This window comes from Ilyonectria robusta, assembly GCF_021365365.1.
Source record: "Ilyonectria robusta strain PMI_751 chromosome Unknown BGZ61scaffold_2, whole genome shotgun sequence".
NCBI lineage: Eukaryota > Fungi > Ascomycota > Sordariomycetes > Hypocreales > Nectriaceae > Ilyonectria > Ilyonectria robusta.
This window is the reverse complement of record NW_025764436.1, coordinates 1,301,074-1,314,750: the sequence shown is the minus strand read 5'-3', so window position 1 is coordinate 1,314,750 and position 13,677 is coordinate 1,301,074. Positions and strand designations below refer to the sequence as shown.

Here is a 13,677-nt window from a genome sequence, read left to right as displayed (position 1 = left end):
GGCTGATAGCGCCGGGCTCCTCTCGCGTGGCAGTGGGTAGCAGTGGACTGCAGTGAGCTGCAGAGGGTCCTGGGGAGTCACTTCATTGTCATTGCCTACGTTCCAGTGAGTCACAGCGCTACCGACAGCTCTGTCAGCGCTCCAAAGGCGCTGGACCTGGAGCCCCAGTGACTCAGGTAGCGGATATACCCCTGTAACTACCCTGTAACTACCGCGACCTGGACACTTTTCCACGGCCTCAGCTCAGACTGGGCTGCTTCACTAGACGCCACAGCCGAAGATCGATCCCTCGCAGGGTGACCATGGCGAGACCCGGTGCACACACCCAGAGACACGCCCCGAGCACCCAAGTCAAAGTGAAGCAAGACATCCAAGCCGAGCTCAGCCCAGGCTCAGCCTTTTCGAAGATCCGAGTGTCATCTTCATCTGAGAGTGGAGTGTGCTCACGGCAGCGCAGCCAGTCTCAGGCCAAGGCAGAATCGCCCCCAAGCAACCACCACACACTCGGCCATCACTATCAAGCCCATCCACACCGATGCGCTTCGTCATCTCGTGACGCCACCAGCATACCTCCTCTCGCCTGCCACCATCCTATCCCGTCCGCCTTCCTTTGTCCTCCTGCGGCCCGAATGCGCCACGCGGCATATTGAATCAACTAACCCGTGACGTGCCCCTCCTCCCGAACTTGAGGCCACTTACACCGAGTGCCGGTTTCAGGCCCGTCGCCGCCCGTCTTCGGACTACGCTGACGTGCAAATATGAGCTTGGCAAGGATGTCTGGTCTCTAAGCGCCGCCGGTTATCAGCTGTAAACACCTTGGCCATCTTCCTTGTGTCAGAGTGTGATGCCATTGCTTGGCCCAAGGCATTGTTGGTCAGACGGCGACATCCTTCCAACCTTCACCGGGATATGAAAAGTGCTGCGCAACTCTGTCGATCGCGGGTCTACTCATTCTCATTCTCACCGATTAGCGTATCGTTGTTTTAATTCGCTGCTGAAAGCAAGGCCATCCATGTTGCCGTGGCATTTGTAAGATTGCCTTGTGCTGTCTCCCGTCCCGGTAGCCCGGAAAGAGGCGTAGACAACTCCCACCCACAACTCCACGAAATCCTGTAAATTTCGAGCATCTGATGCCGTGACTATGTGCTTGCGTCGACTTGACCTCTTCTAGCGAGACATGTTTAATCGAATTTACAGCTTTGACCTTTGAGGCGTCCGACTGCCGCAGACTGACATCATTCAGCAGCTATTCCGTAACATGTTCGCCCTGCCTTTCACAGTCAGCACAAATCAACGTCGACATAATCGCACTCGATCAGCACCATCAGGTTGTGCTTGCTTATATGAACCGGCGACAGCGGTTTTGCTTCCTCGTAGTCTAGGCCAGGCGAGACAAACACTGTCGTCCAGCATAGTTTGGCATGAACCGCGGGTGCTTGCATTGTACGCCTCGTTCATTGAGGCGGGAGAAGGGTACCACAGATATGCTTCCCAGCCTCCAACAAATCAAAGAGACACCAGTATCAAGCATGGTCTCAAGGCCTACAACAGCGCCGGGGTGGAGAGGGGTCTAGTTTGCAAACAGGGGTGTGGACCAGAGTTTCCATAACTTGAGGCTGCCCAACATGCTTGCCCACCTGAAAAACCTCCGCTGAATTAGCACTTTGGAAAACGAATAAGAGTCATGGGGATGTGTTTCGGGAGAATGCGCCTTGTCTTGACCGCATTCAAGCTCCGCCAGTATCTTTGTCGCCTGGTGCCATGTGGGCACCCTTGCTATTATGAGACAATTATGGAGGCAGGAGAAAAGCCATGGCATCTTACTCCTCGAGAGATGTTTGATGTTCTGCTGAGCAGCACTGTTTGTCCAGATCATTGGTTACCGACAGAGACTGAAGCTGTGTTGCAGAGGCGTTGCCACGTATCACTCCCCTCATCCTCCCCTCATCGCCAGCTTCCTCTCGAAGGATGGCATGCGCAGCGTGTACACTGTTTACTAATCCATTTCGAGCGCAAGGCAAGCACCCGTGATAAGAGGCGAACACAACAGTGATGGTCCTCCGTCAAAACGCCGTCCCGTGGCTTAGTGCCGATGGGGTGGCAGACCTTCATGGTCCTGTTGGACGACGGCCTGATCTGGAAGGACGAAGCGAATAAATTCCGAATCGGACTTCGTCCAGCCAAATAAGATGAGACAATCGACTCGAACACCCTGATCAGGGCCCGGGTTCGCCCTCAAGGCTTCCCAGGATCGCATTCCTTCAGTTTCGGCAGTCCCTCTGAAAATTTCTTCAGACGACTTTTGTCTCTGCCTAGAAGTTTGCTTCCAATGCGACCTAATCCCTTGGCGCCTTTGTGTCACAAGTCAGAAAAAGGAGTGGTTGCCGTCCCGGGGCGCCATTTGCCTCGCGCGGAGCCAGCAGCTTCTCAGGGCCACTCTTTACCGTGACCGGAGCCTATTCTAGACCAAGACGATGCCATTCGGGGGGAATAGTATGCCGTTTAGAGCACGCGACTGGTTCCAAGCGCATTTAGCAGAGGACGAGATGTCTTCTGACCTCGCCCGGTCAAGATTGGCTCGGGCGGCCAAACGCCTTCAGCATGTGACAGGGTTGCCTCTTGGATAGGTAAACTACTCAAATGTGCTCCATTTCAGGGGCCAGAAAATAGAGTTGGGAATGTCCTTGACAATGGCGTAATGCATGTGTACCTGGACAGGTCACCAACCAACGTGAGCCTTGCCTGCTTTGGCCCCCAACTTGACACGCAATTCGCGACACACGGTTGGTTATGCGAGATGTAGGGCTACGAACGCATGATCCACCTGTATCTAAGATGGGCATTTTAGCTGCCCATGCGACGATTGTAAATACGGGATTTAGTGGGAGCCAAAAATGTACCAAGCACTCCTTGGTTGCATTGGGTGCCCACCCCGAGTTTTACGATTTGTGACAAGCCTTAAATCCTACTCCCCAGGGCCGAAATGACATTCTCCGTCGTGTCTCGGGCAAAGCAGCCGTGCCAAGCCACTGGTCATGCTGGGTGCAGACGATCCGACAAGGGCCACTTAGAATGGTAGGATCAACGCATGCTCGGAGGACGCGAATGGTGGTGAAGACGAAAGTGCGGTGCTTACCGTTAGCCCTGACTAGCTGAGAGTGGCTCATGTGTTGCCATACCAAGCGCGGCAGGTAAAATTGAATAGAGATGCAAGGCTGTAGTCACAGGACGGGGTGACTTTATCATCGTTCTCTTCAGGGGGCCGCTAAGAGCTGTCTTACTGTACGACGCCCATCCTCGAGCAAGCGAGGCGGTGTCTTGCTCTCCACAGTATCTTCGATCCCTCGGCTAGCGTCACCGGTTTGGAGACCCTCGCCGTGCTTTGTTGGCCAAGCCAGATGCCTGTCGGTTTAGATTGCTCTGCAAGGCACCGGCAGATTCACCGTGATCGGACGGCGATGGACTCAGTCGGAATATGCCGGTGAGCAGGCGAATTGCACCCAAATGCACCGCCCGGGTCAAGTCCAACTTGGGGCCGTGTCTGTATAAACCAATACGCCAGCGTCCATCCTCACAAAGATGCAATGGGTACGGACTTGGGGTGTTGTCGACCTAACGCAGTGGCCCACCGGGCTTAGCAGGATGATGCGTGTCTCTTGACGAAAACGTTAAACACCCGTTCCTATTTTAGAAGGTGCAAGGATGGGTGAATGTGCTCTGCATTATGGGGTGGCTTGATATTTCTAGTCTCTCTGATAGTGTATCATTGCCATGATGTGTGTGCAGCGACCCGGCGATCTGAGGTAGGTACCTAGGTAGCTGAGCCAAGGTTGGCGCCTTCTATGTGGGTAGGTAGGTACCTTAGATACCTAAGGTAGGTCTTGCCTACAGCTCAGGGCGTAAACGGGGGTGGACCGACCCAGCGGATGGCTCCTCGGGAAGTGCAGGTACTGTTTTGTAGCGCTCTGATAGGGGTGCCTCGGGAAACCCATACAGTCATCGGGGAAAAGGTAACCATCCATTGTCAACAGTCGTCCACCGTGATAGGGAAATGGTGCTGCATAGCATACCTAGGTAGGTACAAGGCAGCTGAGTAGTTGAATGGTGGGGTTCTGACGCGTGGTTAGCGCCCACGGCACTTGTTTCAGACCCAATAATTAGCGTCCAGGGACGGCACTGACAGCCTGCTTGTGCGGTACAACGTAGGGCTCTGATATCCGGGGTGATTCCCCACCGTCTCGCTAACCCCCTTCTGTAAGGTGCGTACGAGGGGGGTACTTTCTGGATGATGGGTTCGCGGGGTGCCAGTGTGACCAATCGCGAGCAGCCAGCACGTGCTAGGGCAGCTAGCGGAAGATCAGAGGGCAGGGGCCAGCAAGGCACCCGAAAACAGACCTGCGAGGCTCGACCGGTGAGGGATCGCCCGTGCATAGGTGGGCTGTGCGTGACAGCTCTTCGCTTGTTGACGCCAAACCTCACCCAACCATCCTTCGCCGCGCCGACAATTGCAATCCTCCACTCATCCACTCATCCATCCACTCGTCCACTCGCATCTCTGACCCAGAGAGGGATCGGATATGTCCGCCGTTGGAAGCTAAAATCTGGGATCTTGGAGACCAGCCTCAGCGTTGACGCCGCCAGTGGAGAACTGGAAATTCAACAGCCACGGCCCGCCCATTCTGTTCCGTGGTCATGGCATCGGGGGCTGGATTTGAGACTCCCAATGGCTTTTAGGTTTGCCTCTCAGATTCTCTCAGGGATGGCGACAATGGCCGGTGATAGATCGTCGCTGTCATGGCGATGCGGGTGGAATGAGATGGCCAGCCCAAGAATGCCGGGGTCAAGTCCACCACAAGGGCCACCACCCTGGTCAATCTCTCTCCTCATGGTCTCAGCGAGACGATCTTAGCTCCGCAGTGGTCCGCGTGCCAATCGACACACAGCCGTGGAGTATTGGAGTACGTGCATCTGCTTGCAAACAACTTGACACCGTCTGTTCCGTCACCCAACTTCATCCAGCATCCGGACCGTGACACATCTTCCTGCAGCTCACATGCAGCATCCTTTGCTTGCCTGCCTACATTGGCGCCGACCCCCCGCCGCCGCCCACCGCCGCCCTAAGTACGGCTGCTGCTGCTGCCCCCCATTTCTCTGCACTAGGCGTTGCCATGCAAGCTTTCTACATCGTCCTATCACCCTTACGGGATACGACCGCCGCCAGCGGAGGGTTGACATTTGGGCTTTAGTCACTTGTCACATTGTACAGAGATCTTCCTGGGATCTGACCAAGCGATTCTTGGACTCATTCGTCTTGGCTCTCGGTCGCAACCATGCTGAGCCTTGAATGGCAGCAACGGCTTGCAGTCGCACCGCTTACACCACTGCTATCAGCCACCACGCCAACTCTACATACAACCACCGGGCCTGATTGATGGGCCCCCAAGTAACGGCCCGATCCGATCCAAGGTTGAACCTGCCTCTCATTCGTTCTGACCTCGTTTGCTCTGGCCGCCGTCCTGGTCGACGAGGGCACCGACCTTGAACGCCGCATGTCGCGTTCCGGGTGCTTGCCCGCATTTATGCCCGCCCAAAGCCTGAAACGGACGACGAGGCATCACACTGGCCCGCTCGGGGAGGTTTGCAGAGGCAGCTCTTACCAGCGCCCTTCAAGACTAGTCAACGGGAGCCGACGCCGATGCTTGATGGCTGCATGGTTTCCACTGGAGAAACACGAGGACCTGCAGCCAGCGAGCTTCTCGCATTCTAAGTATGGATCTTCTACCTCCTTCTAGCTTACGGTCCATGCCGGCGTTGAAGGGTGGCCAGCGACACCCCCTCCATTCCCTTCGGTTCGGGTACATCCGGATATTATTGGTTAACTTTCAAGATGCACGATCGTCAGCGTCTCTTCGATTTGATTTCGTTCAATCTGTATTTTGGCAAGCTCTGACCGATGATTCGACCCCGCCTGTAACAAAGGATCCGATCTTGTCATTGACCCGTTTCTCCCGTTGACACTCTGATTTGGAACGCTGCAGCTTCTGCGCCGTTGGGACGCATCCGCCGTCTGTGGGCATGAAACTTTCTTCGACTTCACGTGTGTTTGTGTAATGTTAACGGGCTCCGCCCAGAACCCGAGACATGGCCGGGCTATCTGACAAGAACAGTCGATCTTTTCGCTATGGACGGAGAGCACGCCATGGGGTCAGCCACCTAGCTGTCGAAGCGCGTGGGGGAGTTCACACGGCGGGCCTTTGGTAAACCGCCGAGAGCGACCTGATCTGCTTAATTGCTTCTCGTTGGCTGAGGATATGATCCCCAGGCGATCGTGGGTCTGGTCGGTGGAGAACATCCCTGTGGCAGACAGAGCATCCCGGAATCCACTATCGATCTGCTTTCGATCGCTCCATCCATCATACTCGAACAGAACCATGACCAGAATTATTTCATGCTGAAAACTTCTCGCATCAGCGCATGGCAAATATTTGCGAGTAATGCGGTCAGACTCCAATCCAGGCACTTCAGTGTTAGTGGTTGACAACCTGCTCACCGCCGGCCAATCCTTGACGCTTTTCCTGCCGTCGCCCGCCTTTGGCGTCTTCCTCTCGTCAAACTATGTCCTTTCCCAATCAAAAGCAGTGTTTGTGGCCTTTCGTAGAAGCCCTTGACGGCCGGGTGCTTGCATGTTGATGCACTCGAGCTGGCACCGGGGTGGATAGCCACGGTCAGTAGACTCGGGACAGCGCCATTGTCATGTGCAGCCCTGGTGTATACGAGCACCACGCTATCTACTATGGGGATTGATCTCTCAGCCCACACCGTGAAGCCAACAAACAGTTTCACATCATTTGCGGAAGGATTCGTCAATTGAGACTGGAGCTCTGAGCATAGAGACCCATCGATGCATGGGCATGCGATCGCCGCAGTGGGCCAGACCCTGAGCTCATTCCGGCATCCGCCTCACAGGGAGCCCCGAGGGCTCTGTTTGGTTGAATTCGCGAGCGCATTTCCGATTTGAAGCATTACCCTGCAATTGGTACGGCTTCCTGCCTCTCATTGTTCCTGAGAACTCGAGCATCCTCCGCGGCTTTCCACGTCTGCCGGTCATCGATGACGGTAAGACAATTCTATGCATCGCCTACAGTCCATTCACATGGTCCTAACTTGCCGCAGAGATGTCCAAGGAAGAATATTACCTTTGATTAAGAGACCAGGGTCGCCTCGCGCCCCATAATTCTCATGTGTCCTTCCCGTTGTCTCAGGCTCTGCGCGACCCAGTCGTCTCCAGTCAAAGGTCCCTCCCCGCCAGCCGGTATCCCCGAGTCTGTCATTATCCTTTGAGCGCTTCGGCAGACTGCTTGCTTGAGAATTAGCTCCTTTTCTGTTCCTTGCTCGGTCTGTGCCACGGGTTCTCGCGATCCCCCCTTGAACCTCCGGGCCCTCCTCAGCTTATTCCTGTGCGATCCTAAGTCAAGCCACCGCCGCGGCCCCAAGCGGCGAGGGTATATAGACAGCCAGATCCTGCACCCGCGCGGTTGTGTCTTCTCATAAGATCGCCATTGTTGACCAAGTCCTCGCAATCACCATTAACGTCACCTCTCAATTTTTTTGTTACACCAAGCATCGAGCAAGGTCGTCACTCAAACCAACGGACAAAGACACCTTGATTTGTCTTCGAAGAACGCAAAGCCACTACGAACTGCATCAAGTCGGAAAGACTTATCTAATTCTGCAGCGGAAGACAAGGGTGAGACATCGATGTCTTTTTTTTCCCCATCCATCTCGGTTGCTTTGGCAGCCGAATCCGCATCGTTTCGGTGACGAGTTTCTTGGTCGCCGTTTTCCGTCAAGTCGGGGACATGAGTGCACGACGGAGTCTTTGGAATGCTTCCAGGCACGGGTCGAGTGCTGTTGCCTAATGGTAGATTCGTCCTAGTGATCTTCTCGGCCTCGAATCCGGGCTGATCCAGTTGCAGGGATCGAATGGCCATCCCTAGAAGCATGTCAGTCCCTTCCTCGACTCGTCACGAGGAAAACAGGTGATAGTCGTTTCCGAGAGGAAATGGCAGCTAGTCAGCAGCGTCAGCCCATTGCTCTCTCGCCCTCATTCTAACATTCTTCGTCCATGATTGGCGAAGAGTGTGATTCCCTCGTCGTCAATCACTCTTTCTCGCCCCGATCGATCGCTGCGTTTCTGCCGTCAAATACTTCTTACATGTCACTTGAGACAAAGCTGATGATCGTGAATTCCAGGGTCCTAACGATACTCATCTAAAGACGTCCTCGGACACAACTACGTATCGAAGCCACGCGACTGACGAAAGGTGCTCGAGCTGGGTCCCTCAATAAAACTCTAGGGTATATGACATGACTTTATATGCATTGCATTACCTAGCCCTTCCTGGGCTTTTCGGGGGTTTGGCTGACACATGCGCTACCGGATTTAGTGTGGGAGGGCGAGCTCAGATACGAGCCACGAAAGCCAGAACGAAGGCCGACGCCAGCTATTTCGTGGTAGATTCCGCCTTGCGACGACAGCCTGTCGTTAGAAAAGGGCGTATGAATTCTCAAATCCCAAAGGTGAGTTATCTGTCTTGTTTCTCAATCATGTCGACTGCCCGGGTTTCCCATTACTTCAAACCGTCCGGGAGAAACTTCCGGGAGATCGGCGCCGGTGGACAATCCATGCTTTGGAGGCGAATGTGATGAGGCCCAATAAGAACGGGCCTCTTTCACTCGGGTGCATCCCAGGAGACGGAATCGGGGGGGTACGCTCAGCATCCCAGGAGGTAGGTGTATCCATTATCCTCTGTCATTACCCTGCCCATCCATGTTTTCCTTTCTCTACGTCTTATCAGCAACCAATTTTTCGCCATCCATTTTCAGAACCGACACAATGTCCGATGGGCATCGTCTGGATGATCCAGGTCGGTGATGGGGATTCAGAATGCAGATGCAGCGGACCCGCGTGCCTAGTTTCGGTCGGACCAACGCCAAGAAATGCGTCGTGTGGCCATTGAATGCACGCAAGAGCTTTGCAGCACGCGCTGCAAGAAATCTGTGGCGTTGTGCTTCCGACTGGTGCTGGGTGCACAGCACATGAGCGTGGAGCCCAGCCACGTATCTTGTCTAGGTCCCGAGTATCTCATTGTACTCGACGGCTGGGCTGGATTGCGAGCTGGGTTGGGATGGCATGGGCCAGGCCGGGGCCTTCAGCCTGAGTTGGCGTCACTCGCGTATTGCGCGGGACCATCAAACAGCCCCATATATCCCAATATTCCCGTCGGGTTCCTGTTCACTAGTTGACTCTTGGGCGCATTGGAATGGGGAACAGTATATCTCAGTTGGCTAACGCGTTGATTGACAGACACAGTGGCCTTTTCCACAGAAGCCGACGGCTCGCAACCGAGGGTGGTGTGCGAGTTACGTTGACCAGGCCAGACAAGCCCATGTCACATCGCCATCAAATGCCGTTGCGCGCAAGGACGTGACATGGCTGACTATTGCCGTCGGTACAGGGGCTGACATGCAGTTCGTTCAGCAGGATTTTGACCCTTCGCAGCCCGGAATGGGCTACATGGACATGGCGACGCACGCTGAAGAGATGAGGTGAGTTGCAATGCGTTGATTGGATCGTTGTTGTGCTGTGTCCAGGTAGGTATCCAGGTGTCCAGCTTGTGCTCGCTTTGTTTGGTCTGTCTCGACTGCCTACCTCGCTCTATGTTTTGCAGTTTTGTTTCTACTTTTGGTCAACTTGCACGCCTGCCTGGGCTTGCTCCGGCTTCCTCTCTCACTCACTCCCGTTCTCGCTCCCCCACCCTCTGATTGCTGCTACTCACACTCCCGGTCGCCAAGTGGCTGACACGTTACGTGTTGTTTGTTCTTGTATCCGCGTGGTGTGCGCACCCCGTGTTGCGCACTGCGTGCTGGGTGCGTGTGAGGGAACAATACGGGGAGAGTACAATGGTCTGGAGGCAGAGCCAGACCCCCCATGCTCATGCTCTCATGCCCATGCCCATGCCCCATACCCGGTGGCGGAGGCGGACGATTGCAAGTACCTTAGGCCATTCCCATGGGCTGTCTTTGGCCGTCCGTCTCTGTCTTTGGCCTGCATTGCCTGCGTTTGCCTCACCTTTTACATACACGCTCCTCGTGCTGCCGCTGCCGCCGCCGCCGCCACCCAGCATGGTCTCCCGGTTTATGCAACTGCAGACATCAGCAAAGGCAGCAGCAGCAGCAGTAGAAGCAGTCTTGTTGGGGCTCGTTTTTTTTTGGTTAATAATAATCCCTACCGGCTCTCACTCTCACTCTCACTCTCACCATCTCTCTCTCCCTTTCCTCGCTTTCCTCGCCTTCTCTCCTCTCTCTTCAACCACCCCTGTCCTTTTTCCAATTTTTTTCTCCTTGGTTTTCTGCCCTACTGCAGGCAGTTCCCTTTTGAACCAACAAGCCTAGCCCATCCGTCCCGCAACCCAACCGGTGCGGAATCGTCAAACCGGCAACCGCCAATAACGGCCAAAAAGCCTTTGCCGCGCGCCCATGTTACGAGTGTAAACGCACCCGCTCCCAGCAATCATCATTTCATTGCGCATCAATCCACAGTCCAATCCACTCTTCCCCCAGAACATCGCGTCACATTGCAATCGCAATCGCAGTCCTTAGTCGCAGTCCCAATCCCAACCCCCAGCCTCGCGCCTTTGCGTCCCCCCGCCCGCCCGCTACACTACGCCAGAGCTCCCCGTCTTGCACAGCACGCACGCTTCAATCCCTGCCCCTCATCCCCCAAATTTCCAGGCCGGCGCATCCCATCACACACAACCCATCCAGCTCACCTCACTTCACTTCACTTCACCTCAACTCACCCTCATCCGCAAATCGCTCCCACAACTCCACCCGCACCCGCACCCGTCCCCGTCTCCGTTCCCGTACCCGCCGAGCGCTGCCTCCAGAGCCCAGCCCACCCCCCCCCAGCCCAAAACTCCCGTTGCGGCCGTCAAGCCTGATCTGCTCTCTCCTGGGTGGCTTGGGCGCAGGGCAATGGGTAGCTGCTTCGACGCCCGGGGTGCCGCCTGGATTTATTTGTACACGCTTCCAAGCCCCTTCCCGCTCACTGCTCACTGCCGCGAGCTGCTGCATCGCCGCAGCCTCTCGAAACTCCTTCTGTGCCACTCCAGCGGTGGCAGTATTACCTACAAGCTGTGACACCTGGACACCTGGACACAGTACCCAGGGAATGGCAATACAGCATCTCCTGTGGCCGCGTCTTTTTGCCCGCGTCCTCGCTACCGTTGCTCCCTGGTCTGAGGCCGTTCCGCTGATGAGGCCCCAGATATCCCCAGGAAGCCAATACTACTTCTCTCTCGATAGAGCCCACCCAGCCCTCGTCGCTCTTAAACCTATTCCACCCGCCAACCAGCAACTCCACAGCGCCATATCCCCAGGACGCAGGTGCCGCCTTTTATCAACCTCAATCCAACCCTCACATCTTTTCGGGGTACGACATCCGTGCTCGCCTGGGCTCAAAGTACGTGCTATCCAGCCTATCCCGCCTATCCTTCCCTCTCCTCTCCACCTTGCGCTGTCAGCTCTCTCTCTTTCTCTCTCTCTCTCTCTCTCTCTCTCTCTCTCTCTCTATCTATCTATCTATCTCTTTCCTTCTCACACGCCCACCCCTGTCTCTCCTTGCCCCCCTCATCAACCTGCCCATGCGCCCGCTTGCTCCAGGGACTGGGAAACTCAAGTCGCAAAAGTTGTCTTTGGCTATCATGGAAACCCAGCGAGATCCGCCCTCTTAAAAGACTAAAACTAATCACAGCGAGCAGCAGCGCCGCATCTACGGGAATGGCACATCCCCATCCCCATCCCCATCGTACCTCAGGTCTCCCACACCCGGGTCAGCAGATCAGCACCCGTGAGCAGTACACTCCGGCAACGCCATCCTACAAAAGGGCGTCGGAGCACCCATCGCGATCCCCGTCTTTCCCCTTGAACACGCTTCGACGCAATCCCTTGTCGCCCACTCCGAGCCCCATTACCTCGTTCCCGGTCGGAGGGCCAAACATGGGCTCCGCTCAGTTTTCCAACCGGGGTGCTCAGAGTATTCCGCCTCTGCTGTCTGTCAACACAATGGGTTCCCTCCAGTACCAAGATGGCGCCGGCACGCCGGTCAAGGTTGACATTACCGGAATCATTGACAAGGGTTTCTTCCTCTCCGACAACGAGTGGACCTGTTACCGGAGGAACTACTTCTCATGTGGCTGCTCCTTCTCCCTGACCCCCTACATGCCTGATGTGTCAATTCAATTCACGGCCACGAATTCAACCCAGACTGTTCAACTCTACGGTTTCGCAATGTGCATCTCAGCGGTCGTGTCAGACAATGAACAGCACAACATCGATCTGGTTCAGCACACCCCCAAGAGAGACAAGGGACCCATCATGAAGCCTGAGAAGATTCGGCTCGGGGTCAAGCCGCCCCAGCAGGGCCATCACCATCATATGGAGATGTTCCCAAGCGCCGTGGTATCCAGTCGTTACCCTGACAGCTTCACACCCGCCGGCGGCCAAACGCATCCGACAGAACACACTTTTGAGCGTATTCAGTTCAAGCAAGCGACTCAAAACAACGGCAAGAGAAGGGCTGCGCAGCAATACTATCAGCTCGTCGTTGAACTCTGGGGCGATGTTGGATCCCAGGCCCCCGGTGAACAGTTCGTCAAACTCGCCTGTCGAAAGTCTGCCAAGATGATCGTCCGCGGGCGATCCCCTGGGCACTATCAGAACGACCGGCGGGGGAGCCAAAGCAGCGGCCCCGGTGGTTCGTCTGGCAATCTGAGCAGCTACGTCCCCGGTGGCAGCATGAGCGACTTCAACCAGAACCCAATGCTGGGGCCATCGGCCTACCAGCAAGGATTCGATGGGCGGGGAAACATTTACAATGTTCGCCACCACGATATACCACCAGAGTCTATAATCCCTTCGGAAAATGCAAAGGCGATCGACACGGCGAAAGAGTATCAATACTATCCAGGCGCCATGTACGACGGGCAGAGTGACCGGATCGATCTCTTCAATTCCCGCAGTGAGGCGGAGGCTGCCGTGCCCCACATGGCCACTGGCATGGACGTGAATGGAAAAATCAAGCACGAATACGATGGGGCTACTCTGCCTAGCATCTTCCATCCGCCGGGGCAGGTAAGCGAGCGCCGCCCAGGGCCGTTTGATGGCAAGCCAAACACCAACGGCTACTATCCGACCATGGTTCCACCCCCGGGTGTCAACATCACCATGACTTGAGTGGGCCATCTCGGAGCATTTTGCATTTTCTGGGGTTAACAAGGCTCATCCCCCAGCACAAAATGGACGACCGAATTTATTCGATGAGACTGCGCAAAAGTTATTATGGGCTTCCGGTTGAAGAGAAAACAAAAGAAGACTCGGACAAGGGTACGGGCATGGATACGGGGTTAAGGTCTTGATTTCAGGGTTTCTTTCGATCGAAAAGTGATACGCTCGCGAAAACAGAAGTGCATTCTGCATTGATCCAGAGAACTGACTCCTGGCGTATTGCAAGGATAGAACAAGGTCATGGCAGCAAAAGAGGGGGATCCTCGTTGAGGCCCAGCCGAATGTGCTTGGGTTCACGGACAACTGTTACGATGTGTACGACACCGGGTC

The 13,677-nt window shown here is 55.3% G+C and overlaps 1 protein-coding gene across 1 annotated transcript; it reads left to right on the top strand.

Moving 5' to 3' along the window:
- Positions 1–9,568: 9,568 nt before the first annotated feature.
- On the top strand, positions 9,569–13,296 carry BGZ61DRAFT_489664 (uncharacterized protein; the record flags this gene model as incomplete). The annotated part of the gene is made up of 3 exons (XM_046250238.1): positions 9,569–9,609; positions 11,330–11,524; positions 11,823–13,296. 3 exons carry the CDS (start codon positions 9,569–9,571, stop codon positions 13,294–13,296), a joined length of 1,710 nt encoding a protein of 569 aa, XP_046110588.1.
- Between the last annotated feature and the right edge of the window lie 381 nt (positions 13,297–13,677).